The sequence below is a fragment of the Podarcis cretensis genome (assembly GCF_951804945.1).
Source record: "Podarcis cretensis genome assembly, chromosome: 13".
Lineage (NCBI taxonomy): Eukaryota > Metazoa > Chordata > Lepidosauria > Squamata > Lacertidae > Podarcis > Podarcis cretensis.
In genome coordinates, this window is record NC_137182.1 from 19,035,134 (window position 1) to 19,059,454 (window position 24,321).

A 24,321-nucleotide genomic window follows, 5' to 3' on the forward strand; every position below is an offset into this window, starting at 1 on the left:
ATAAAGAACACAAGCTTTAGAAGACACCTGAAGGCAACCCTGTATCGGGAAGTTTTTAATGTTTGATGTTACGTTTTTATGTGTTAGAAGCTACCTAGAGTGGCTGGGGCAACACAGCCAGGTGAGCAGGGTGCAAACAGTAAAATAATAATAATAATAATTATTATTATTATTATTATTATTTTATTATTACAGTGGTACCTCAGGTTAAGTACTTAATTCGTTCTGGAGGTCCGTACCTAACCTGAAACTGTTCCTAACCTGAAGCACCACTTTAGCTAATGGGGCCTCCCACTGCTGCTGTGCTGCCGCAGCACAATTTCTGTTCTCATCCTGAAGCAAAGTTCTTAACCCGAGGTACTATTTCTGGGTTAGTGGAGTCTGTAACCTGAGGTACCACTGTATTATTATTATTATTATTATTATTATTATTATTATTATTCTCTTTCTATTCACACATACCATCAACACCAGGCCAGATGCTTGGTTTGTCATGATCGGATTTATTTTTTATTTTTTCTGGGCATAGCCCCCCATACCAGGCCACCCCCTCCCCAGTGGGGCACACCTAGAATGTCACGTAGGGCGGGGGTGTTCATTCTTCAAGAGCAGGAGAAATGAGTCTTTGTGGGGAGGGGGCAGCTCCCTTGCATCTTTCCCCTACGCACCCCAGAAGCACAAATGTGACCGACACCTCCCCAAAACCAGAAGCGGGGGAGGCAAGCTCTGTAGGAAGTACAAGTATATGGGGGTTGGGGAGGGGGCGAGACGGGAAAAAAGTGCTTAGTAAACCCCCTTGATGCAGTTCCTCTGGTGGGATGAGTCCATCAGTTACAAGTCCTAATGCTGAGGTTCAAAAGAGTCTGTGGAAGGATTCCAAGAAAAGGAGTACGTGCGTTAAGAGAGAAAAAGAGAAACAGAGAGAGAGAGAGAAGGAGAGACGTCTGTACGTGTCCCCATCTGTCCCCTCCCACCCCAAAAAATGTCTACTCGTGTACATCCCAGATCTCAGAGAGAAGCGGCGGAAGTTTCTTGTCTTGAAGACGCAAAGCGAAGACCTGCTCAGAGTGCACGCTGCTCAAGGTCCGTAGGCTGACCAGTTTCATCAACATGCGTGGAAACATCAGGTGGTCCTGAAAAAGCCAGAGGAGAGGAAAACACAAGGGTTGGTCAGGCAACCTGCCACTCACGTTTGCTACTGGAAGGGCTATCTAAGACACCTAGCGGATGGAGATGTAATAGGGACACCGAGGTTCAGCTCTGAGGGCCTTCTGACAGTTCCCTCACTGAGAGAAGTGAAACTACAGGGAACCAGGCAGAGGGCCTTCTCGATGGTGGCGCCTTCCCATCAGATGTCAAGGAAATAAACAACTACCTGACTTTTAGAAGACATCTGAAGGCAACCCTGTTTAGGGAAGTTTTTAATGTTTGATGTTTTGTTGTGTTTTTGATATTCTGTTGGGAGCCGCCCAGAGTGTCTGGGGAAACCCAGCCAGATGGGCGGGGTATAAATAAATAAATAATTATTATTATTATTATTATTATTATTATTATTATTATTATTATTTCAGGTTCATTCCCCCTCAGGCAGGGCTGAGAAAAGCTCCCTTTTGATACCCTGAAGAGGTGACGCCAGTTAGAATAGACAATACTCAGCTAAATGGGCCAGTGCATCAAGGCAGCTCCTCCTCCTATTCCCCGGTAACCTCAATTTTAGGGCCCACTGCTATTTTCCATTCCTTGCTATTCCTTTCTCTGCAGCCAAAGGGGAGGAGGTGACTTAAATTATGTTTTTTTCTTTCCACCATGCAGGAAACGTAAAGGTTTCAGGATTAGGAATCTCTCTTGAACCCAGCAGGGGAACCAGCGGCTGTCTTGGCGGTGCTTGGCCACAGCCCAAGAGCAAATTCTGTGAGGCGTCCAAATATTTTTTGCCTCTTCACCTGCTCAAACGATTTCCCATCACAGCAACTTCACCACCCGCCCTGCACATTCATTGCCCCAGTCTTCCATGCCCACACACCCCCGGACACCTGTGGGCGGTGGAGGTGGATATAAGAGCTGAGGGCCTCGATGTAGGGCTGTTGGAGAGCTTCCACCAGGCCGTGGTCCTGCACGTTGGGCCGGTCGGCTGAGAAGATGTTGATAGCGATGAGGAGGGCGTATTCGGCATCGTCCAGCTGCAGCTGCCGCATGGCCCGAGAGAACTCGAAGATGGGGTTGATGAACTCTACCTGCAGACCTGATGGTAAAACGAGGAAGGAAACGAAAGCCGGAGCGTCAGGGAAAGAGAACGCACCTCACTCATGGCCACACAGAGACATATATTGTCCTTTGGTTTCACCAGGCCAAATTAGGCCCACCATTCATCCCCAATTCGCCTGCAAAGCCATTCTGACTGAGCCACAGCCCCCTGGTCTATAGCTGATGTCACTGTCAGGTGTGAGGCAGGTAAAGACATGGCCGGGACTAAAGGCGGTGTTGTTGTTGTTGTTGTTGACTAAATTTGTACACTGCCCTTCATCCATAGATCTCAGGGCAGTTCACCACATAAAATTGCAATATAAAAACACAAAATATATACAAGAACAAAAACAAACCAATACAGTGTAACCTTGGTTTTCGAACGCAACCCGTTCCGGAAATCTGTTCAACTTCCAAAATGTTCGAAAACCAAGTATCAAAGGCTGTCAGCAAGTTCAACGGGGAAAATTGAGAAACGTGCTTTGGAAGTTGTTCGACTTCCGAGGCGCGTTCAAAAATGGAAGCATTCACTTCCGGGTTTTCGGCGTTTGGCTTGCGAAACGTTCGGCAGCTGAGACGTTCAAAAACTGAGTTTTGACTGTAACCCCCTCTCCCACAACACATTTAAAAGAGCATCGGTTGTCAATCAGGGCCTGTATACCTGAAGGAGCATCTCTACCCCCATTGTTCAGCCCGGACATGGAGATCTAGCTCTGTGAGCCTTCTGCCTGGTTCCCTCATGGCAAGAAGTGAAGCTACAGGGAACCCAGCCAGATGGGTGGGGTAGGAAGAAGGTGGAGGAGGAGGAGGAGGAGGAGGAGGAGGGAAAGGGGAAGGAGGAGAAGGAGAAGGCCTGGCTGAAGAGGAATGCTTTTGCCTGGCGCTTTAAGGTGTACAGTCATACCTTGGAAGTTGAACGGAATCCATTCCGGAAGTCCGCTTGACTTCCAAAACGTTTGGAAACCAAACTGTGGCTTCTGATTGGAAGCTGTGGAAGCCCCGTTGGATGTTCAGCTTCCAAAAATAGTTCGCAAACCAGAACAGTCACTTCCGGGTTTGCAGCATTCAGGAGCCAAAACATTCGACTTGCAAGGCGTTTGGGATCCAAGGTACGACTGCATAATGAAGGAGCCAGCTGAACCTCCCTGGGGAGAGCATTCCACAAATGGAAGCCGTTGCAAAAAGGCACTGCTGATCAGAAGCACCCGAAAAGCCCTGCACAAAGTCCCGAGCATGGCACTTTGCTAGCTCTGGGATAAAGAAAAGCAATAGTAAGGGAAGCCCCTCACAGAGCTACAATTCCTAGAGCTCCCTGGGATTGGTGGTTAAACCACTCTAGGAATTGTAGCTCTGTGAGGGGAGTAGAGGGTCTCCTAACAACTCTCAGGACTAAACTTCCCAGGATTCCTTGGGGAGAGACTGTTTAAAGTGGTATGATACTGCTTTAAATGTATAGTGCAGATGAAGCCAGATTTGTGCCTGGGAAACATCTGGGAAAGCAGTGGAAGCAAATCCTCGCCAGAAACAAACTACAAGCAGAGACAGGAAGCATGGGGATTGTGAAGCCATATTTACATATTTGTTTCCCTCTGGCAGAAAAGGACCTCTTCAGAGTGTGATGCATAACAAACTGCACATTGAACAGGCAGAACAGAGGCAGGTAGAGAGAAGCCAAGCCAGAGGGTCTGAGATAGACACACCCTTTATTTGCTTTAAAGAAATACAAAATACGAGATGAACTCAAATCAACGCTAGTAAGGAAACCGACTGGATTCCAGATCTCTTAGTGGTACTGCCCCCTTGTCAGGCCCACTGCTGCAGAAAGAAAGAAGGCTAAAAAGGAATGCAAACTCGTTTCAAACATGCCATGGCAACACAGCCATCCTTAGGCTGTCCTTTCACCTGACTTGTAAGTAGATAATTGTTGATACGCAAAGGAATTAATGGTGTGAATCACCTGGAAAGCAGACCAACTCTTGATGCTCCAGGCCAGACAAATGTGTAACCTTGAATGCATATGAAAATCCTCAAACTGCCTTCTTAGAAAAACAAAAGAAGTCCCACTGCCCCCCACCCCCACAAAAAACCCTTCAACTTTCAAATCTACCCCAAAAAATTGGAAGAAGAAAAAATGCACCTGCTACCTTTCCATTCAAGATACAACTTCTGTACTTGGCCAGAGTCTGCCAAAGCTTTGCTAATCTCACTGCAAAATCAGTGCTAGCAAGGAGATTCTTTTGGGAGGGGAGTTGCAATTCTGTTCAGACATGCTGGGTGCTGCGATGCCCTGTCATTTCCACATCTAGCGAGAGGAATGAGCCTTGTGTGTGGCAAGAGCCTGGATGAGGCAACTGCTGGGGCTCCCCAACCCCTCGCTGTGCTTATTTATGACCCCCTGGCAAAGTGAAAACAAGGGCAAAAATGCAAAAGGCGTAACATAATTTTCTTTAGAAAGAAGCTCTTTCTTGAGCAGAGGCAGCTGTTCTGGAGAGAGCTTGACACAACAACACAAAAACAGAATTTGTTGGTGTGAGCTTAATGTGACCTGAGGTCTGGGTGTGTCCTTTCTCTGTGAAGTAGGACAGAAACGCTCACATACACCTTCAAAAGGTATTGATCTTCCTTCCTGGTACTTGGTATTCTTCTGGCCTGCCACGCCAAGGGGAAGAATTTTCTGGAAGGAGCCCCTCACAGCCCACACATACCTTCTCCTTTCCCGCCTCACCTGCACGGTGAAAGTCGTCCTTGCTGTAGGTGAAATCCTTAAGAAACGTGATACACTGGGTCTCGTGGTTGTAGCGTCTTGCCGTCTCCAAAAGCATGATCTGTGGAGGCAGAGCAGGGGGTGAAGTTGTACCCCTCTCTTGGAAAAAAAACTGTCCAGCATACATGGCACAGACATATATGGACTAACTGACTAGGCCACATAAGTTCCAGGCACCTTTCCTGCCCTAATTTAAACCCATTCTCTTCCTTCCTTCATCATTTCCCACATTTCCGACAGAAAGCCAGTGGGATGGAAGTGGCGAGAGCAGCCTTTCTCAACCTTGGGTCCTCAGATGTTCTTGAACTACAACACCCATCATCCATGACCGCTGGTCTTTCCAGCTAGGGATGATGGGAGTTGTAGTCCAACAACCACCTGGGATCCCAAGGTAGAGTCAGTTCCCTGGTAGGTGGGAGTGATTGTTAAACTGCTCTTGAGAACTGTAGCTCTGTGAGGGGAATGAAGGTCTCCTAACAACCCTCAGCACCCTTTACAAACTACAGCTCCCAGAATCCTATGTGGGAAGCCATGACTGTTGCAAGTGGTATCAGACCTTTCAAGGTAAGGTGTGAAAGCGTTAGAGTTAGTGAAACTTCGGTCCCATTTATTTCAGTGGGAAGTATGTTAGTAATGACTTGATTTTAATAATAATAATAATTTTTATTTATACCCCGCCCTCCCCAACCAAGGCCGGGCTCAGGGCGGCCTACAAGCAATAATAAAAACAAGTTAAATGATTACAACTTAAAAACAAAATTAAAAAATACAACATTAAAATATTAAAATGTAGCCTCATCGCAGAAGGAGAAGGAAAAGAAAAAAGAAAGTGAGGGAGGGAATCAAATTGGCTCTAAGCCAAAGGCCAGGCGGAACAACTCTGTCTTACAGGCCCTGCAGAAAGAAATCAGATCCTGCAGGGCGTTCGACGAGGCCGGAGCCAGAGTTGAAAAGGCCCTGGCTCTGGTTGAAGCCAATCTAACTTCCTTAGGGCCCGGGACCACAAGGTTGTTGCTATTTATGGACCTTGAGGCTCTCCGTGGGGCATACCGGAAGAGGCGGTCCCGTAGGTACGAGGGTCCTAGGCCGTGAAGGGCTTTAAAGGTCAAAAGCAGCACCTTAAATCTGATCCTGTACTCCACCAGAAGCCAGTGCAGCGTGAAAAGCACTGGGTGAATATGCTCCCATGGCAGGGACCCCATGAGGAGTCTCGCTGCAGCATTCTGCACCCGCTGGAGTTTCTGGGACAGCTTCAAGGGCAGCCCCACATAGAGCGAATTACAGTAGTCAAGCCTGGAGATGACCGTCGCATGGATCACTGTGGCCAGGTCGGGGTGGGAAAGGTAAGGGACCAACTGCTTGATGTCGCCTTGGCTGTTGCTGTAACTTGCGCCTCCATTGAAAGGGAGGCGTCAAGGATTACACCCAAACTCTTAACGGAAGGCAATGGCACTAATTGGGCCCCCGCAAGAGAAGGGAGTTGGTCCCTCATCCCCATGCCATCCCGACCCAGCCATAGGACCTCTGTCTTCGAAGGATTTAGTTTCAATCGGCTCCCACGAAACCATCCAGCCACAGCTTCCAAGCATCTGGTCAGTGTGTTTGGGGCCGAGTCGGTGTGGCCATCCATCAGCAGATAGAGCTGAGTGTCATCAGCATATTGGTGACAGCCCAGCCCAAAGCTCCGTATAATCTGGGCAAGGGGGTGCATAAAGATGTTAAAAAGCATTGGGGAGAGGATTGCGCCCTGCGGCACTCCACACACCAAGGAGTGGCGCGACAACATTTCCCTCCCTAGTGCCACCCTCTGTCCTCCGACCAGAGATAAAAGAGCACAGCCAGTTACGGGCTATGCCCTGTATCCCCACATCTGCGAGGCGGTGATTGATTTAATCATTTAATTGATTCAATGGGACCTATGTTCCACCGTCTCAGTATGGAATCAACACAATAAGAACAGTGGAAATATATATCAAACACAAACAATGATTCACATTGGCGGCGTTAGACCACTGTTTAGCATGGCAATCCTCTAGCGCAGCTGCAAGGAGTTGGGAAGCTCCTGTTTTTCACAGCTACAGTTTATTGTGCCATCCTAACCCTATATTAGGGACGCGGGTGGCACTGTGGGTTAAACCACAGAGCCTAGGACTTGCCGATCAGAAGGTCGGCGGTTCAAATCCCCACGACAGGGTGAGCTCCTGTTGCTCGGTCCCTGCTCCTGCCCACCTAGCAGTTCAAAAGCATGTCAAAGTGCAAGTAGATAAATAGGTACCGCTCTGGTGGGAAGGTAAACGGCATTTCCGTGCGCTGTTCTGGTTCACCAGAAGCGGCTTAGTCATGCTGGCCACATGATCCAGAAGCTGTACGCCGGCTCCCTTGGCCAATAAAGCGAGATGAGCGCCGCAACCCCAGAGTTGTCCGTCACTGGACCTAATGGTCAGGGGTCCCTTTACCTTTACCTATTGCGGTTAATTTTAACTACCGTTTGAATCTGGCTTCTTTCAAACAAATCGAAATTAATACTCATTACAGTTTGGACCAGCATGGCACTTTGGTTTAGCAAAAGTATTAAGCAATGGCTTCTAAACTCCTCTTTGTGGCTGTGCCGGAGGAGGAGGGGGTGAAGGGGGAGCTCATAGATTCCAGATGCAGTGAAGTTTATCCCTGTTATGCTAAACTATGGTTTAGTGCAAAGCCAGATTCAGGCATTCTGTTCCACAATAACTTTAAGACATTCGCTGAGCCGGTAAACACATGTGGGGACTGTACCACTTCAGATTCATTGGACTGAATTGTGCTCCACCAAAATAATAATAATAAAAAAAATGCATTCAGAAAGCTAACATTTTAGCACTAAGACAGAACCATTCTCCCTGAAATGCTGGCTTTCAATGCCCACCTGCACCCCCGGATTCAATCACGTGAGCATCCCAACCTACATCATGCTAAATCTAAAACCATCACCAGTGAGAAATCCAGCCTCTTGTCTTGTGCTCATTTTTCTCCCACACACTGCAATTACCCTCAAGTTGCTTTCACAGTAGAATTTCAGGCCTTGTTTGTCCCTGGAAGCAGCAGGCCTGCTGCCACCGGATTAGGAATAAAGGAAACTGCTGCATATTAAAAGCAGAAGATCTGTCCCTATAGCATCTCGTCGGATTGCAGTGACTCTCCAGGGTTTAATAATAATAATGATGATAATGATAATGATAATAATAATAATTTATTTATACCTCACCCATCTGGCTGGGTTTCCCCAGCCACTTTGGGCGGCTTCCAACAAAACACTAAAATACAATAACCTATTAAACATTAAAAGCTTCCCTAAACAGGGCTGCCTTCAGATGTCTTCTAAAAGTCTGGTAGTTATTTTTCTCTTTGACATCTGATGGGAGGGCGTTCCACAGGGTGGGTGCCACTACCGAGAAGGCCCTCTGCCTGGTTCCGTGTAACTTGGCTTCTCGTAGCAAGGGAACCGCCAGAAGGCCCTCGGCGCTGGACCTGTGTCTGGGCAGAACAATGGAAGTGGAGATGCTCCTTCAGGTATGCTGGACCGAGGCCGTCAGGAAAGCCAGGAAACTCATTCGCACCATCGATTAAGCCGCCCTTTTTACCGACAAATGCCGGGAACCGAAGCTGCAGACTTTAGCATTAAAATCACTGGCTCCCCTACCAAGATTCTACTTCCTGGTTCTTCACTGCTGTGGGATCTGCCAGTTCTTCCAAGCCTCTTCAGCTATGTAAAGAGAACCAAAACCTCCCGGACGGGAAGCAATGTTTCTAGCTGGCTTAAGATGCTAATGCTGCAGAGTCCTGACCCCCACTTACCTGGGAGCAGACCCCAGTGAATTCAGCAGGACTTACTTCTGAGCAGATACGGTTAGGATCGCGGCCATATAATTCGTAAGTGACGAGTCGGGAGAAGCAGGAGACGCTCTACCCCGCTCTTGCTCACCTCGATGGTGGAGGCTTTGAGCAGCGCGATCTGGTCCTCCCGCGACAGCTGTAGGAAGCCAGGAACCTGCTTGGCAAAGTCCACAATCTCCTGCACCGAGATGATGGCCAGCTCTGTGAAATGGGCGAAGCGCTGTTGCCGTGCTTCCCGGCTGTTGGGGTCGCTGCCCATAGGCCAGGGCTGGTGAGTAGAAGGCAGGCAGGCAGGGGCAGGAGGAGAAACATGGAAGGAGACAGAAAGAGAGAAATGAGGTCAGTCTAGGGCAGGAGACCCTTAACAATGCACAGGCTTCGCTGATGCAATCCTAAGCCTTACCCCCAAACTGCTCTCCAAATCTTTCACCCACCCTCTATGATCGACAAGGGCAGGGTGGGAAGAAGACAAGAGCCTGGGATCCCCTCCAAACAAGATCCAGAAACCCACGCTCTCCAACTCTCCCCTGGTTATTCTTCTTAACCACCAGGATTACCATGACTCTCCCCACACGTCCAGCAAAATGTACCCATTCTGAGTACATTGAACAGGGCCTGGATAGCTCAGCTGGTTAGAGCGTGGTGCTGATAACGCCAAGGTTGCAGGTTCGATCCTCATAAGAAACAGCTGCATATTCCTGCATTGCAGAGGTTTGGAGTTCTATGATTTTATGATTCTTGAGTCAAGAAAACATCTTTTGTGATGGGGGGTGGTGGCAGAGGAAGAGGAGTGAAATGGGAGGGAAATCAGGGGTAAAAACAGATTAAACAAACTTAAACATCCTGACTCCAAGGACCCCCAAAATTATGCGAGGTGTTCTATACATCTAGTAAGCTCAGGTGCGAGTCAATGTTAAACACGGCACTTGCTGTGTACATAACTTGTTTAACTAACCTATCAAGGCAGATTGAGCAAGGCAGGCCAATTCAAGGTTTGTTTTTGTTTCTTCTTATCAGGATAAATAAGCATCTTGGTTCGAGACAGGAAATGGGGATACTGGTCTGGTTCAGAAGTCGGGCCTGCCTTTTATTCTCATTTGAACACGTTTAGTTGTGTTGCGTTGGGGTAAGGAAGGCCAGCTACAGAGCCCATTACGATGTCTCTAGAACCAGTGAAAATGGGTGCAGAAGTTGACATGTTTGCCACATGCCCCTGCATCCATCCTTTAACGAAGGATGACGTCTTCCTGAGAGAGCCCAGATCCGCCCCCCTTGAAACTCACAGCCCTGCTTCCATTGCCAGAAGGCTTCCCCACCCTGACAGCCCTCTCCACTTTCTTTGCAAAAGTAAGGAGCAGGAAGGGCTGCTGGGAAACAGAGAAGTGTCTGCTTCTCATTCTCCTCCCCCCCATGCAATCTCTTTTATAAGCTTGCTTTGGTGCAGGCAATTGAAAAGCACCAGTCATCATGTGTCGGTGAGCAATGAGGGGGCGGGAGTCTGCCCTGGGACAGGCGACTGGATTTGCAGGGAAGAATGCATTGTAGCTGGAGCTGAAAAAGGGGAAAAGATTGGGGAAAGGAGGACGTTCCACAGACAGGGTGTACGGGAGCATCTGGGAGATGGGTGGCAGCCTTAGAAATAAAACCACAGAAGTTACAAGCCAGCAATGTATAGATTGTTTGTTGCTGCACTTCCATGCTGACTGTGGAGAAGAAGAAACTGCCAGCTCAGCAACTGGCATGGAAATGCAGGCGACTAGTCTCTTAGCAGGCTGGTTAAAAATAAAATTAAAAAATTGGCTTTCCACCAAGCTGACTAGTGGAGCAGGGAGGAATAGAGTGATTCATCCCCTTTCTTTCAGCCTGCTAAATTTCTTTTTTATACTTTTCAGGTTTATATTTCACTGATTTTACAATCATTTTGACATTTCAAAACTTGACTTCCTTCCCCTTCTTTCTGCGGTTCCTTAAATTTATTTTTAATATCTTCTGCATATCCAAATTAACTTCATTTGCTCATTTCTTCATCTTCTTTAAATATACAGTCATACCTCTTGTTATGTTTGCTTCAGGTTAAATCTCTTCAGGTTGCGTCCCGCAGCGAGCCGGAAGTACCGGAAAGGGTTATTTCTGGGTTTCATCGCTTGCGCATGTGCAGACGCTCAAAATGACGTCGTGGCGAATCGCGGCACGCACAGACGCGGGTTGCGTTCTGCTCATGTTGCGAACGGGGCTCCGGAACGGATCCCGTTCGCAACCTGAGGTACCACTGTATACCTCTATGAAACCGCAGGTTATCACAATACTGTAATCCTGCCAGTGTTCTTATCTGTTTTACAATTTATCTGCAAATATTCAATAAACCATTTCCATTCTTTTTATAAAAAGTTTGTTATCTTGATTTCTTATTCTTCTGGTAAGAGTTGCTATTTCTGCACATTCCATAAGTTTTTGTACCCATTTTTCCTTTGCTGGGACCAGTCTGCTAAATTTCTGGGCTGGCTGGGGAGGAAGAGACTTGCCTTGTGCTGCAGCAAGCACAGAAACAATGAGCTGATGGGAGACTGCTCAAGGTGCCCCAACTATAAAATTGGAGAAATTGAGAGAGAGATAGTCGCACCGGCAGCATATCTCTTCTTTCTCGTATCCAAAAATGCAAGAAGGGCCTTTACACTCGCCAGAAGCTCGGGTCTGCCCTCGCCGGTCCTGGAAGGATCCTTTAAAAAAGTCCCATATGCTTAGAGACTTTGTGCCTGTTTATTGGGGGATATAGGAAGCCCAGAGCACTTGTTCTTTAGGTGTTCCTTTTATGAAGAGACACGTAGTGAGACCATTGATCCCCTGATGGCGAGGCTCGCAGACCTCCTGGAAAAGCAAAAATTCAACCTTTTCCTGTTAGGCAAAGATCATAAGATGACCTGAATGGTCGCCAGATTCCGTGTACAGATCTGTAGACACAGACCATCCCCCAACTCAAACTAGTTTGTTAAGAAAATCCCCAAACTCTGTTCCATGGGTGTCTCTGGGTCATCTCTCCATGGCAGCTTATCTTAAAGTTTTAAGTGTCTATACGCTTATCACATTTATAAATTTTAAATTTATTGTTGCACATTGTTTTAAATGTTTGTTTTCCTTCTTCTGGGATTGTACCCCCAAGTGTCTTTTATAAGCTGGTCTCCGACCGTAATAAATTATCTATCTATCTACAGTGGTACCTCGGGTTACATGCTCTTCAGGTTACATATGCTTCAGGTTACATACTCCACTAACCCAGAAATAGTGCTTCAGGTTAAGAACAGAAATCGTGCTCCAGTGGCGCAGCGGCAGCAGGAGGCCCCATTAGCTAAAGTGGTGCTTCAGGTTAAGAACAGTTTCAGGTTAAGAATGGACCTCCGGAACGAATTAAGTACTTAACCCGAGGTAGCACTGTATCTAATAAAGTCAGGCATTTCTGGAGCATCTGAGCTGGGATGAGATACGAACGAGAGCTGAACTTCACATAACCTGCACGCCCATACTCCCATCGCTAATATCGTCTTCGATTACCGTGACTTTGGGCTGGTCACTGAAGCTCCTCTTGTTGCACTGCTGTTGCGCTGCTACCAGCTGCCGGATCATGCCCTCCTGCTGGGGCGTGAGGGGAGCTGGTTCGGGCTGGGGCAAAGAGGGGTCGCAGGGCAGAGGCGGCACTCGAAGAACCTCGCCTCCGCCCCCCTCGCCTCCCGACGCCCCTTCTCCCTCCTGCTGCTTACGGATCTTCTTCTTACGGATCTGCTCTTCCGACAAAACACCTGGAGAGAAGGAGAGGGGAGGAGTTATTGAGAACGGGTGGGATCACAAAGAGGCATCTCAGTTGTTCCTGCTACATCCCGGTATGCCCCATGGAGGACCTTAAGGTCCATAAATAGCAACACCCTAGAGGTCCCGGGCCCTAAGGAATATGATTAGCCTCAACCACAGCCAGGGCCTTTTCAACACTGGCTCCGGCCTGGTGGAACACTCTGTCTCATGAGACCAGGACCCTTCAGGATCTGATTTCTTTTCGCAGGGCCTGTAAGACAGAGTTGTTCCACCTGGCCTTTGGCTTGGAGTCAGTTTGATTCCCTCCCCCTCTTTCTTTTTTCCTTTCTCCTCCTGTGAAGAGGCTGCATTTTAATGTTTTAATGTTGTATTTTAATCTTGTTTTTTAAGCTGTAGTTTAATCAACTTGTTTTTATTATTGGTTGTTAGCTACCCTGAGCCAAGTCTTGGATGGGGAGGGCGGGGTATAAATAAATTTTATTATTATTATTAAAATTTATTATTATCAGCATCCCCAATCCTCTGACTCATCCTCTGAAGTCCCTGGCTGTGAAATGTCTCCCTGAACTCTGCCTCCTGCAACAATTACTAACGTTTAGACACGATGACACATCTTCCCTATTTGTCCAACTCTCTAATTAACATGAACTGCTTTTAGAAGTGTGTTTTTTTGGTAACCACATTGCTGGCTTCTGTGTGGCTCAGACTCCAGATCCCATGTGTCCCAGCCAGCATGGCCAATGGTCACGGATGATGGGAGCCATAGACGCCATCTATGTGGGGGGCCATGGGTGCCCGGTCACCCACAAATTTTCAAAAAAGGGGCCGGGCACCCACAAAGTTCCACGTAGCACGTCGCACAGCCCTGGGCATCCGCTGCTGCGGGGGCAAGCCGGCGCACCTGATGGGAGTTGTAGTTTAGCGACATATCTGGAGGGTTACAGATTCCCCCCCCCTCCCTGCTCTGTATTATTTTAAATCAGGCTTCCTCAAACTCGGCCCTCCAGATGTTTTTGGCCTACAACTCCCATGATCCCTAGCTAGCAGGACCAGTAGTCTCAAAACATCTGGAGGGCCGAATTTGAGGAAGCCTGTTTTAAATCTTTTTTTTTTTTTTTTTACAAGTTGTTTGTCACCAGCAATTTACAGTGGTACCTCGGGTTAAGAACTTAATTCATTCTGGAGGTCCATTCTTAACCTGAAACTGTTCTTAACCTGAGGTACCACTTTAGCTAATGGAGCCTCCCGCTGCCGCTGTGCCGCAACTACACAATTTCTGTTCTCATCCTGAGGTAAAATTCTTAACCCGAGGTACTATTTCTGGGTAGCAGAGTCTTTAAACTGAAGCATCTGTAACCTGAGGTACCACTGTATGATGTATTGCTGGGATCATGGATCTACAGATGCACTTTCGCTCCGGCGAGAGCGCAGCCCCGCCCCCCTTCCCCTGGGCTTAGAAAAGGCAGAGTCTGCGAGGACGGGCTGGTTTCAGAACCAGAGATGAATGGCAGCAGTTCTCCCTCGTGTTGCACTGATCTTCGGAGAGCTGTGGGACTTCTTCCTGCTTTTTGAGCACATCTGAGATGTAGCACAAGGAAGATGAGCTCCCATCTCTCTCCTCAGCTGCGGAGGAGGTCAAGGGCTCACCGAACCCCCATCCCACCCCCACCCCCCAGTTTTCTTGGGTGACAGCATTGCATAATGCCACAAACCCCTGTCTCCCTCTCTCTGGAGGGAACACAAGCAGGGGAAGGTCAGAACAAGAACAAGAGTTGCCAAGAGTTACTGACAACCAGTGCTTGCAATCTTAGCGCTGTATCGAACCAAGTTCTACTCAGAGCAGAAACTACTGAAGTTAATGGACCTAAGTTTGTCACGTGGGCCTTGTTCACTGTCCAATTGGGCGCTGATGCACAACAGGGCCTTTCAACGGTGGCCCCCTGCTTGTGGAATGCCCTCTCTGGTGAGCTGCGCCTGTCTCCATCATTATTCACTTTCGGGAGTATTCTGACAACATTCCTGTTTACCCCGGCGTTTGGTGGCTGAGGAATACTGTTCCTAGCAACCCCAAGATTGTTGGACTGAAGCACATTTTTAACCATTAACTGCTTTTGGATGTTTTCTAATTGTGATTGTTTTTAGAATGTTTTAATTGTTTTATAATTGAGTATCTGTTTGCCGCCCTGGGCTCTTTGGGGAGGAAAGGTGGGATACAAACCTAATAACAATGCTGATTTACTTGAATGGCTCTGATAATGGCTAAGCTTGGATACAGCCCTTAACCTTAAGGATACCTTAAGTGTCACCTCTTCCCATACAAACTGAACCGGACCGTGTGCCTGTTCTCTGAGGCCCTTCTCTATGTCCCCCTTTGCAGAGAGGTTTGCAGGGTGGCAACAAGAGATCAGGCCTGTTCTGTGGTGGCTCCCTGACTGCGGAATGCTCCCCACAGAGAAGCTTGTCTGGTGCCAGAATTACATGTCTTTAGGGGCCAGGCTAAAACATTCCTCTTTGCCCAGGCCTATGGCTATTAAATAATCTGATGGCCTGTGAAAGTGTGGGGGAAGAGGACTGTTATTACCGTATTTTTCGTTCTATAAGACGCACCTTTTCCCTCCTAAAAAGTAAGGGGAAATGTTTGTGCGTCTTATGGAGCGAATGCAGGCTGCACAGCTATCCCAGAAGCCAAAACAGCAAGAGGGAGATCTGTGCAGCAATCCCTCTTGCTGTTCTGGCTTCAGCGATAGCCGTGCAAAGCCTCTTCAACAACATTTGATTCAGAATACTTTTTTTCTTGTTTTCCTCCTCTAAAAACTAGGTGCGTCTTATGGTCGGGTGCATCTTACAGAGTGAAAAATATGGTAACTATTTTATTAGTTGTCTGTCGGCCATAATTGTTTTTTAATGCTTTTATTACTAATGTTCTGTAATGCGTTTTTAATGTTGTACATCACCCTGGGATCTTTTGATGAAGGGTGGTATATAAATTGTAATAATAATCTGGAATTTGTAAACTACGCTTAAGTCTACAGTAGTGGAAAGGTGGGATATAAAATATTTAAAACAGGGCTGGGGAACCTCTGGCCCTCCCGATTTTGCTGGACTCCAACTCCCATTATCCATGCTGGCTGGGGCTGATGGGAGTTGGAGTCCGGTAGGCTTCCTCCCTGGGCCTGCTTAAAAAAGAAAACAAAGCAGGCAAACAAATTCCATTTTTGCCCCTTTCCCCCAAGCCTTTGTCACCCCAGATCTCAGCTGTGCCTCTTCTCGCCGACTACTCACATTCCTCTCGCATGCCCGCCTGCCGGCACTTCTTCAAACGGCACTCCTGGCACTTCCGGCGCATGTACATGTCCATGTGGCACTGCCCACTGCCCTTGCAGGTATACTGCGCCCCCTTGATGACGCTGCGCCGGAAGAAGCCCTTGCAACCCTCGCAGCTGAGGACGTTGTAGTGGAATCCCGAGGCTTTGTCGCCACACACGCTGCACACTTCATCACCCAGCATCTTGGGGGCAGGGCCCTTCTTGCGCTTGCGGGTCGGCTCCTCAGCTGTAGGGGGAAGAAAAGTGGCTTAAGAGATGCCTGCGAGCTTCACCCCCCCCCCCGGCTTCTTGGTTACGATGTCCGCATTGGGCACCATGCTAAACTATGATCTGGCACAGGAGCAGGGAACCTGTGGCCTTGCAGATGTTGCCCAACTTCTGCTCCCACAAGTCCTTGCCGGCATGGCCAGGGATGATGACGAGAGCTGTAGCCTGGCACCGACTGGAGGGCTGCAGGCTCCCCATTCTTGGTTTATTTATGGAGTTGTGAACCAGCCTCACCTCCTCACAGGCTCACCTGTTGCCTTCCTCCTCCCACTTGGCTGAAGGGTGGAGTTTGGGGTCTTTCACTTCCGTGTTTGGCTAACCACAGTTTTGTTGTGTTGTCTGACACAGGAAACCATGGTTAACATTAACCAGGCAGAAGGCCTTCTTGGTAGTGGTGCCCTCCCCTGTGGAACACCCTCCCTTCAGATGTCAAGGAAATAAACAACAATCTGACTTTTAGGATACATCTGAAGGCAGTCCTGTTTAGGGAAGTCTTTTAATGTTTCATGTTTTATCATGTTTTTATTATTCTGCCGCGAGCTGCACAGAATGGCTGGGGAAATCCATGTGGATGGACGGGGTATAAATAATAAAATTATTATTATTTATCATTATTATTGCTATGTTTGGTTCCAACAAGCCAACTTCAGAACCGGAGGCTGAAGTAAAAAGCCACTGGCATTATTATTTGCTGACACTGAGCGATTGTTAAACTCACATTTGTAAAGGCCTTAAGGAATAGAAGGACCACAGAATCACAGAAATACATAGTTGGAAGGATCATCTCGTCCAACCCCCTGCAATTCAATGCAGGAATCAACAGCCAAAAAAATTCAATTAAAGAAATACAAAGCCGTTTACATTCTTCTCAAACTCACCCGCACTGTGCGTAGAGCTCTCTCCATCGTCTGTGCAAACCACCTCGATTTTCACAGTGCTCTGAGACTCTGGCTTTTCCTTTGACCACTCGTCTTTGATCTGAGAAGCGGGCTCCCCATCTTCTGTGTGTGTGGTGTGGTGTGTTTTTTTTTTGGGGGGGAGAAAGAATAGCAATGGAGAATGAGGCAAGGAAGTGAAGAAAAACCAAAGAGTTATATTGTTTTCTTTAAAAAGCCCGCTTCTGTTGTCCATTTGGTAGTAGTGGGCTGTTTGGCGGGGGGTGGGGGTGGGGAGGGTAGGCAAGTGGTAAGTACCGTATTTTTCCTTCTATAACACGCAGATTTTTTCTCCTAAAAAGGAAGGGGAAATGTCTGTGCGTGTTATTGAGCGAATGTGTGGTCCCTGGAGCCAATTGGTGCGAGGGGAGGCAAAAAAAGCAGGCAAAAATCATATCGCGCGTCTCCTAGAAGGGAAACTTGAAAAGAGGAAGTGGCTGCTTTCCGGCATTCTGCCTGAAGGTCTTACTGCCCACCCACCTCTGTTTCCTTGCTGTGTTTGCTCAAACGGAACAAAGAGCAGGGAAAGCCCCTCCCCTCCAGGCAAGCAGAGGGGAAAGCTGAAAACATGCAGAAGGGAGAGAGAGAGAGAGAGAGAGAGAGAGAGAGAGAGAGAGCGAGAGCTGGCTGGCTTGGGTGGGTAGGTGAGGGAAAACTTTTGCTTTCCTTTCCTCCCTACCCCTCTCCTGCATTCTTAGCCAGCTGCTTCTCTGCACACCCCTCTCCTGCTCCTTGTCTCTTCTGTGTTTTTACTTCCCTCCCCACTTAAAATGTGGTTAAAAAGCATGGATCCACATGGATCCTCAGGATCTTTGCATTGGGTCAGCCCAAATTCACCATCAGAGCACATAGCATGTCCATGGCTACAGCCTGCCCCCCAAAAATCACGCACCCACTGTTGCCTGGGGCTGCAATGGTGCAAAAACGTGGTTAAAAAGCATGGATCTACATGGATCCTCAGGATCTTTGCATTGGGTCAGCCCAAATTCACCATCAGATCACATAACATGTCCATGGCTACAGCCTGCCCCCCAAAAACCACACACCCACTGTTGCCTGGGGCTGCAATGGTGCAAAAACGTGGTTAAAAAGCATGGATCTACATGGATCCTCAGGATCTTTGCATTCAGTCACCCCAAATTCACCATCAGATCACATAGCATGTCCATGGTTACAGCCTGCCCCCCAAAAATCACGCACCCACTGTTGCCTGGGGCTGCAATGGTGCAAAAACGTGGTTACAAAACATGGATCCACATGGATCCTCAGGATCTTTGCATTGGGTCAGCCCAAATTCACCATCAGAGCACATAGCATGTCCATGGCTACAGCCTGCCCCCCAAAAATCACGCACCCACTGTTGCCTGGGGCTGCAATGGTGCAAAAACGTGGTTACAAAGCATGGATCCACAGGGATTCTCAGGATTTTTGCATTGGGTCACCCCAAATTCACCATCAGATCACATGTCTGTGGCCACAGCATAAAGCACAAAAATGATACATCCACTGTTTCATTCAGAATGTTTTTTCCCTTGTTTTCCTCCTCTAAAAACGATGTGCGTGTTATGGTCAGGTGCGTGTTATAGAGCGAAAAATACGGTAGGTTTCAGTAGGTGGCTTACCCAGTGGTAACTGAAGTTCATTGGTGCCCGTTTTGGCCATCTCAGGGTGTCAGCCACAGCAGCATTGCATAGCCAGCCCTGGAATCAGGCAGACAAACAGAGGCAGTTCAGCCATTTTAAGAAACGGCTATATACCAAGTTAAACCATCTACCTCAGTGTATTCTGCTCCGACCGACAGCAACTCTCTGGGCTTTCAAGTAGGGGAGATTCCCAGTCCTCCTGAACCAGGGACCTTCTGCACCTCTCTTTAGCAAGCATTAACCAGCAAGTTTCACAAAGGTGGTGTAACTCTTGAGCAAGCCCCAATTCCCCTCCTCAGAGCTCAAATTTCTAGAGTGGTTTAATACTCAAGTCTCTCTTTATAGGGGATTCTGGGAATTATATCTGCGGGAGGGGAGGGCAATAGGGGGCCTCCTAACCATTTTCATCACCCTTAGCAAACCACAGTTCTCAAAGTTCTTTGTGGGGAAACCCAAGGCTGTTTAATGTGCTATGACACTTTTAAAAATGGATAGTGCCAATGTAGTCCTCCATCAGCCTGCTTCCTCATTTCTCCTCCATTTCCATGGAAAAGGGAGAAAAGCAGCATTTCCTCATGTTGCATCTTGAAGGGTCGGGGGCAGGGAGGAGGTGATTTGACTTGATGGGGAAAATTTGGGGGTGCTGCAATTTGGTCCTCCTGCTATTTATTTCTGAAGGGGTGGAAAAAGAGCCGTCCAAATACAGCACCTGCTTCCCGTTATCTTTCTATGTTCAAGGAGGGAACGAAGGGCCTCTTCTGGCCTACTCCTGCTAGCTCCTAGGCATTTTGCTGCCTGAAGCGGCACAGGAAATTAAACCAACTTCTATCTCTGAGTCAAAGGCCACAGAAGCCCAAGGCTGGCCAAATTATTATATACCTGAGGCAGAAAATCCCATAGGGGCTTTTGCCTGGGAGCAAAAAAGTATGACGACAATACATTTGCTGCCTTTACATGACACCCAAAAGAAGCCACCCGAGGCCATATTTCTCTGCCCAATGGTAGGGCCAGTCCTATCTCCTGCCATGCTGATGTCCATCACCCATAAATTCAAACTCTGGGTCACCCTACGCACTTTAAAAACCTTCGATTCAAGAGGGATTAAAGAAGGTACTTCTGCATTCAACTTCTCCTAAAATGAAGGTAGGGAGGCTGCTGCGTCAAGATGCAAAGATGGCTACTAGTTTAGACAGCTCTAAAAGAGGATTTGCACAAATTCATGGCAAACAAATTTACATCTCTGAGCTCTGATGGTTGAATGAAGCCTCCATGCTCCATATATATTTGTGGAGCTTCAGTTACTGGGAGGCAACAATGGGAGAAGGCTGTTCCCTGCAATACCTAACATGGGCTTCTCAGAGGTAAAGCTCTCCTTACGCTCTTATTTTCTACTCCAGAAGATTTTTATGGGGCTCTGAGTCTTCTTCACACACTTCTGGAGCCTTCTCCCCAAAATGGTCAGCACAACGTCAGAAGGTATATTATTTATAAGGGAAGAGAGGTGATGCATTTTGACCTCTCTGTACCCTATGCAACTTGCCCATCCTTTCGTTCCACTTCTCTTTTCTTAGCTGAGATTAAACAAGTTTGGATTTGGCAAACCTTGGGCTTTTCCAGCTCAGCCGGAGTCCAGCTGAATCGTAAGTCCCTCACTCCACTGCAACTTTGTGAGTCCCTGAAAAGGTGTGTTCCAGGGGCGTTGTGAGGGTGAGGCAATGCAAGGAGAGACTTAACGCCTGTTCAACTTGGCCATGCAACCTAAAAGGACCCAATCCTCAACGCTTGAGTCCACACTCGCCTGCTGGCTCAGTTGGCAGCAGCCTCCTCCCCAGAGGTTCCTGGACAGAATTTGCAACAGGTTAACTTACACTGGCCTAAGATACACCACCTTCCTTTAATTAGGATTGCTCTGACTGCCTTTTGGTTCCATATTTCCCTGCCCATGAAGTTTCCTCTCTCCTACTGTTTCACTCACATCTTTTACAGCTTTTCACTGATATACACACACACATATACAGTGGTGCCCTGCAAGACGAATGCCTTGCAAGACGAAAAACTCGCTAGACGAAAGAGTTTTCCGTCTTTTTAGGTGCTTCGCAAGACGAATTTCCCTATGGGCTTGCTTCGCAAGACTGAACGTCTTGCAAGTTCTTGCGAGTTTTTTTCCTCCCCCCCCCTTTTTCTAAGCCGCTAATAGCCACTAAGCTGCTAATAGCAGCTAAACCGCTTATAGAGCTAATCCGCTAAGCCGCTAATAGCCGTGCTTTGCAAGACGAAAAAACCGCAAGACGAAGAGACTTGCGGAATGGATTAATTTCGTCTTGCGAGGCACCACTGTATGTGTTCTCTCTCTCTCTGTGTGTGTGTGTGTGACACACACACTGAAACATTTCCCACGCACTTTTCCCCACGTACAATGAGAAAATGCAGATGAGGGCCACTTGCCCTTAAAACTCACCTTTCTCCCCACAGTGGGGAAGAGACTCAGCTATTTGACAGCCACATGGCAGGGCTTATGGGGCAGAAGCACGGTAGTGGGGAGGAGGGGCAGTCGGCCAAACAACAGACCTGGGGGCAGGATGTAACCTGAAAGGGAAAGAGGAGACAGGTATCAACATATTCCCCTCATTTTCCCATGCGTTCTATACATGCTGGATGAAAGAGGGAAATTCCCTCTTCCTCCTCCAGTTTGACACACTAGCCTTTTACATTTCCCAAAATGTAGAGTTGGAAGGGTCATCTAGTCCAACTGCCTGCGATGCAGCAATCTTTTTGCCCAATGTAGGGCTCAAACATACAACCCTGGGATTGAGAGCCTCATGCTCTACCAACTGGGCTATGTTAAACGACATACACAAAGTTCTGAGCTAGCTATGGAGATCCCGACAATCTCAAGAAATACGTACAAGGCAGGGGTTGCAAATATGGTACATGCCAGCTGTTTCTGAACTACAACTCCCATCATCCCTGCCCATTGGTCACGCCGGCTGGGACTGATGGGAGCTGGAGTGCACCATCTGGAGAGCACAAAGTTTGCTACCCCAGCTGTAAGGAAACTCAGCAATACAGCTGCAGAGATAGTGCAGGATAGTGCGCACCCCGGAAATGATCTCTTTCAGCTTCTGCCTTCTGGAAGAAGGTACAGGGTTATAAAGACTAGGACTAGCCTCCTGAGAAACAGTTCTACCCAAATGCAATTCTGGTTTTAAATGTAGCATAAGGAGTCTCTATAGGAGTATATTGCAATTTAAAATGGGGTTTCAGAGTTTTTAGGAGTTTTTGAATGTCTTATGTAGATTTTTCAATTTCATTGTTCTGTATGGGACAATGACAATAAAGATATCGTACTGTATCATATCGCCACCCCCTGTGAGTTCAGAGGTGAGTCAAAATGGCAGAAGAGGGAGGTATGAGTAAATTTAAGGGAATTCCAAGCTTTGCAGAAGTGCAGGAACACCTTTAGAAGGGGGCGGGGGGAATCACAAAGGCTAAAGAAGACTGTGTGCTCTCAATGGCTGTGAAATGCTGACTGGCTGGGGTGTGTTGAAGGGACAAATGTTGGGGTGAGGGTGTTTAAGTTATTATCCTGGAAGATGGCCGACATCCTGAACAGAAGTTGCACTTCACACTGCAACATGGTGTTGCAGTTCCAAACTTATTCCTTCCAACCCACACCCAGTATTCCAGATGGTGGGGGCTTGCGTAAAGCGGCTTTGTGGCAAAGACGAGACTCGAAGCAGGAACTCCCAGATTCATAGCTCAGCCTCTTCACAACTGAGCTGCTACTCAGCATTTCATTTTGTTCCAACGCCACAAACCAGAGCATGTTCCAACTGCCTACAACCCTGGGCATAGCTTTCAAAGGCTCTGCCATTCCCCACAGCAACTCTCTGTTTCTCTCCAGGGCCTTTGAGGACTTTTAAGAAAATCAGCTCTGAGTGCTCACTGGAAGGACATATCCTGAAGCAGAGGCTCCAATACTTTGGCCACCTCATGAGAAGAGAAGACTCCCTGGAAAAGACCCTGATGTTGGGAAAGATGGAGGGCACAAGGAGAAGGGGAGGACAGAGGACGAGATGGTTGGATAGTGTTCTCGAAGCTACCAGCATGAGTTTGACCAAACTGCGGGAGGCAGTGGAAGACAGGAGTGCCTGGCATGCTCTGGTCCACGGGGTCACGATGAGTCGGATACGACTAAACAACAACAACAACAACAAATTGACATCTCTTCTTTCCACTTCCTCAGTGTACTTGCTGGTGGTGGGGGGTCTCAAACAGGGGCAGGTGGTCTCTTGCAGATCAAACTGAAAAGGCGAAGCCTATTCTCCCCCAGATGCCATTACCCTCCTTGGAAGTGAGGCATCCCCCACCCCTGGGGATAGCTGGGGGGGGGGTAAATCTAGTAAATAAAAAGTAGAAATTGTAGGAAGGTTTTGACAGATTTTTCTGAGCGCTTGGGGTCAAAAGAAAGTAAGTCAAAACAACTGTTGTTGCTGAGACATTTCATTCCGAGCCAGACAGAGGATGATGATGACAGGTGGGTGTCCTGCCGCCCCCTAACATAAATCCCGGCTACACCCATGCCCCCCCCCGCCCGAGATCCTTGCTGCGCAAGTGCCATGATTAGGGACCCTCGGTGCTCGCGAGTCTGCGATCTTAAGTATAAAGCCCCTCTGGACACGGCGGAAGTTGCCTCCGAGCAAACCTTGCAAGCGATGGCGCAGCAAACCGCTGAGATCGACTGCCCGCGCCGAGCCCCCGGGGTGCGGGGGTGAGTGAAAAGGGGGGGGTTCTCTCTTCGCCAGATGTTGGCACTTTCTCGCGGGGGAGACCCACGCATTTGCGGGTGTGCGTGTCCGGCGGCCCCGATCCCAGCCCCCTCCCCACGGATCCGTCCCGGACCTCGCGGCCACCTCTCGTGCGTCGCAGCCCCGACTTTTACCTGTCTTTTCTGGCTCTCCTGCAACCTCTCCGCTTGGGTATCCAAAAAAAGTGAAAACACTGTCTCGCACACAGGATCAAGGCGCTTCCGGGAACCCTTGCTAGGCGTCACTTCCCTTTCCAGCCTGGGAAACCACCCCTTCTCCGGCAGGCGCCTCCCCACTTTCCCGGCCAGCGCAAGGAGCCGTGGTCTGGGCACACCGGAATATCCCAGAGAGGGAGAAGAGAGCTCCTCGGGTGCGCAGTAGTATTGGGAGCAAGTCGCAATCCTGAAGGGCCATTGCATATTTTTTCCCCCAGTCACGCAGGAAAGCGGCGATTCGGTGGCTCCCTATGATAATGTCGATTTCACGCGGATCCGTCTCCCAAAAACGCTGGCTGTGTAACTGCGCGCACAACATAACCTTGCAAGCGAACGGCTTGCTCCCAAAGAATCCTGGGAAATGTAGTTTGCAGGCGTTGGGAGTTGTAGCTCTGGGACGGGGCTATGCTACAGTTCTCAGGATTCTTTGGGAGAGAAGCAGTGTGTT

The 24,321-nt window shown here is 48.3% G+C and overlaps 1 protein-coding gene across 2 annotated transcripts; it reads right to left on the reverse strand.

Annotated features, from left to right (window-relative positions):
- Positions 1-483: 483 nt before the first annotated feature.
- On the reverse strand, positions 484-23,927 carry NR1H2 (nuclear receptor subfamily 1 group H member 2). Of its 2 annotated transcripts, none has more exons than XM_079949823.1 (10): positions 23,793-23,927; positions 21,309-21,436; positions 18,830-18,907; positions 17,151-17,270; positions 15,962-16,231; positions 12,425-12,669; positions 8,967-9,146; positions 4,970-5,069; positions 2,034-2,242; positions 484-1,133 (listed from the first exon to the last, which is right to left on the reverse strand). In XM_079949823.1, exons 3-10 carry the CDS (start codon positions 18,867-18,869, stop codon positions 987-989), a joined length of 1,311 nt encoding a protein of 436 aa, XP_079805949.1. In that variant the 5' UTR covers positions 18,870-18,907; positions 21,309-21,436; positions 23,793-23,927; the 3' UTR covers positions 484-986. The 2 variants fall into 2 exon arrangements, with proteins under 2 accessions (XP_079805949.1, XP_079805948.1); XM_079949822.1 differs by having other exon boundaries at positions 17,151-17,273.
- Between the last annotated feature and the right edge of the window lie 394 nt (positions 23,928-24,321).

Excerpts from the sequence above, each read along its gene's own strand:
- NR1H2 (XM_079949822.1), bottom strand. The coding sequence starts at position 18,869 with ATGGCCAAAACGGGCACCAATGAACTTCAGTTACCACTGG. Across the intron at positions 17,274-18,829 it reads TGAACTTCAGTTACCACTGG|AAGATGGGGAGCCCGCTTCT; the intron begins GTAAGCCACCTA and ends CCACACACACAG. Across the intron at positions 12,670-15,961 it reads GGCGGGCATGCGAGAGGAAT|GTGTTTTGTCGGAAGAGCAG; the intron begins GTGAGTAGTCGG and ends CCTTCTCTCCAG.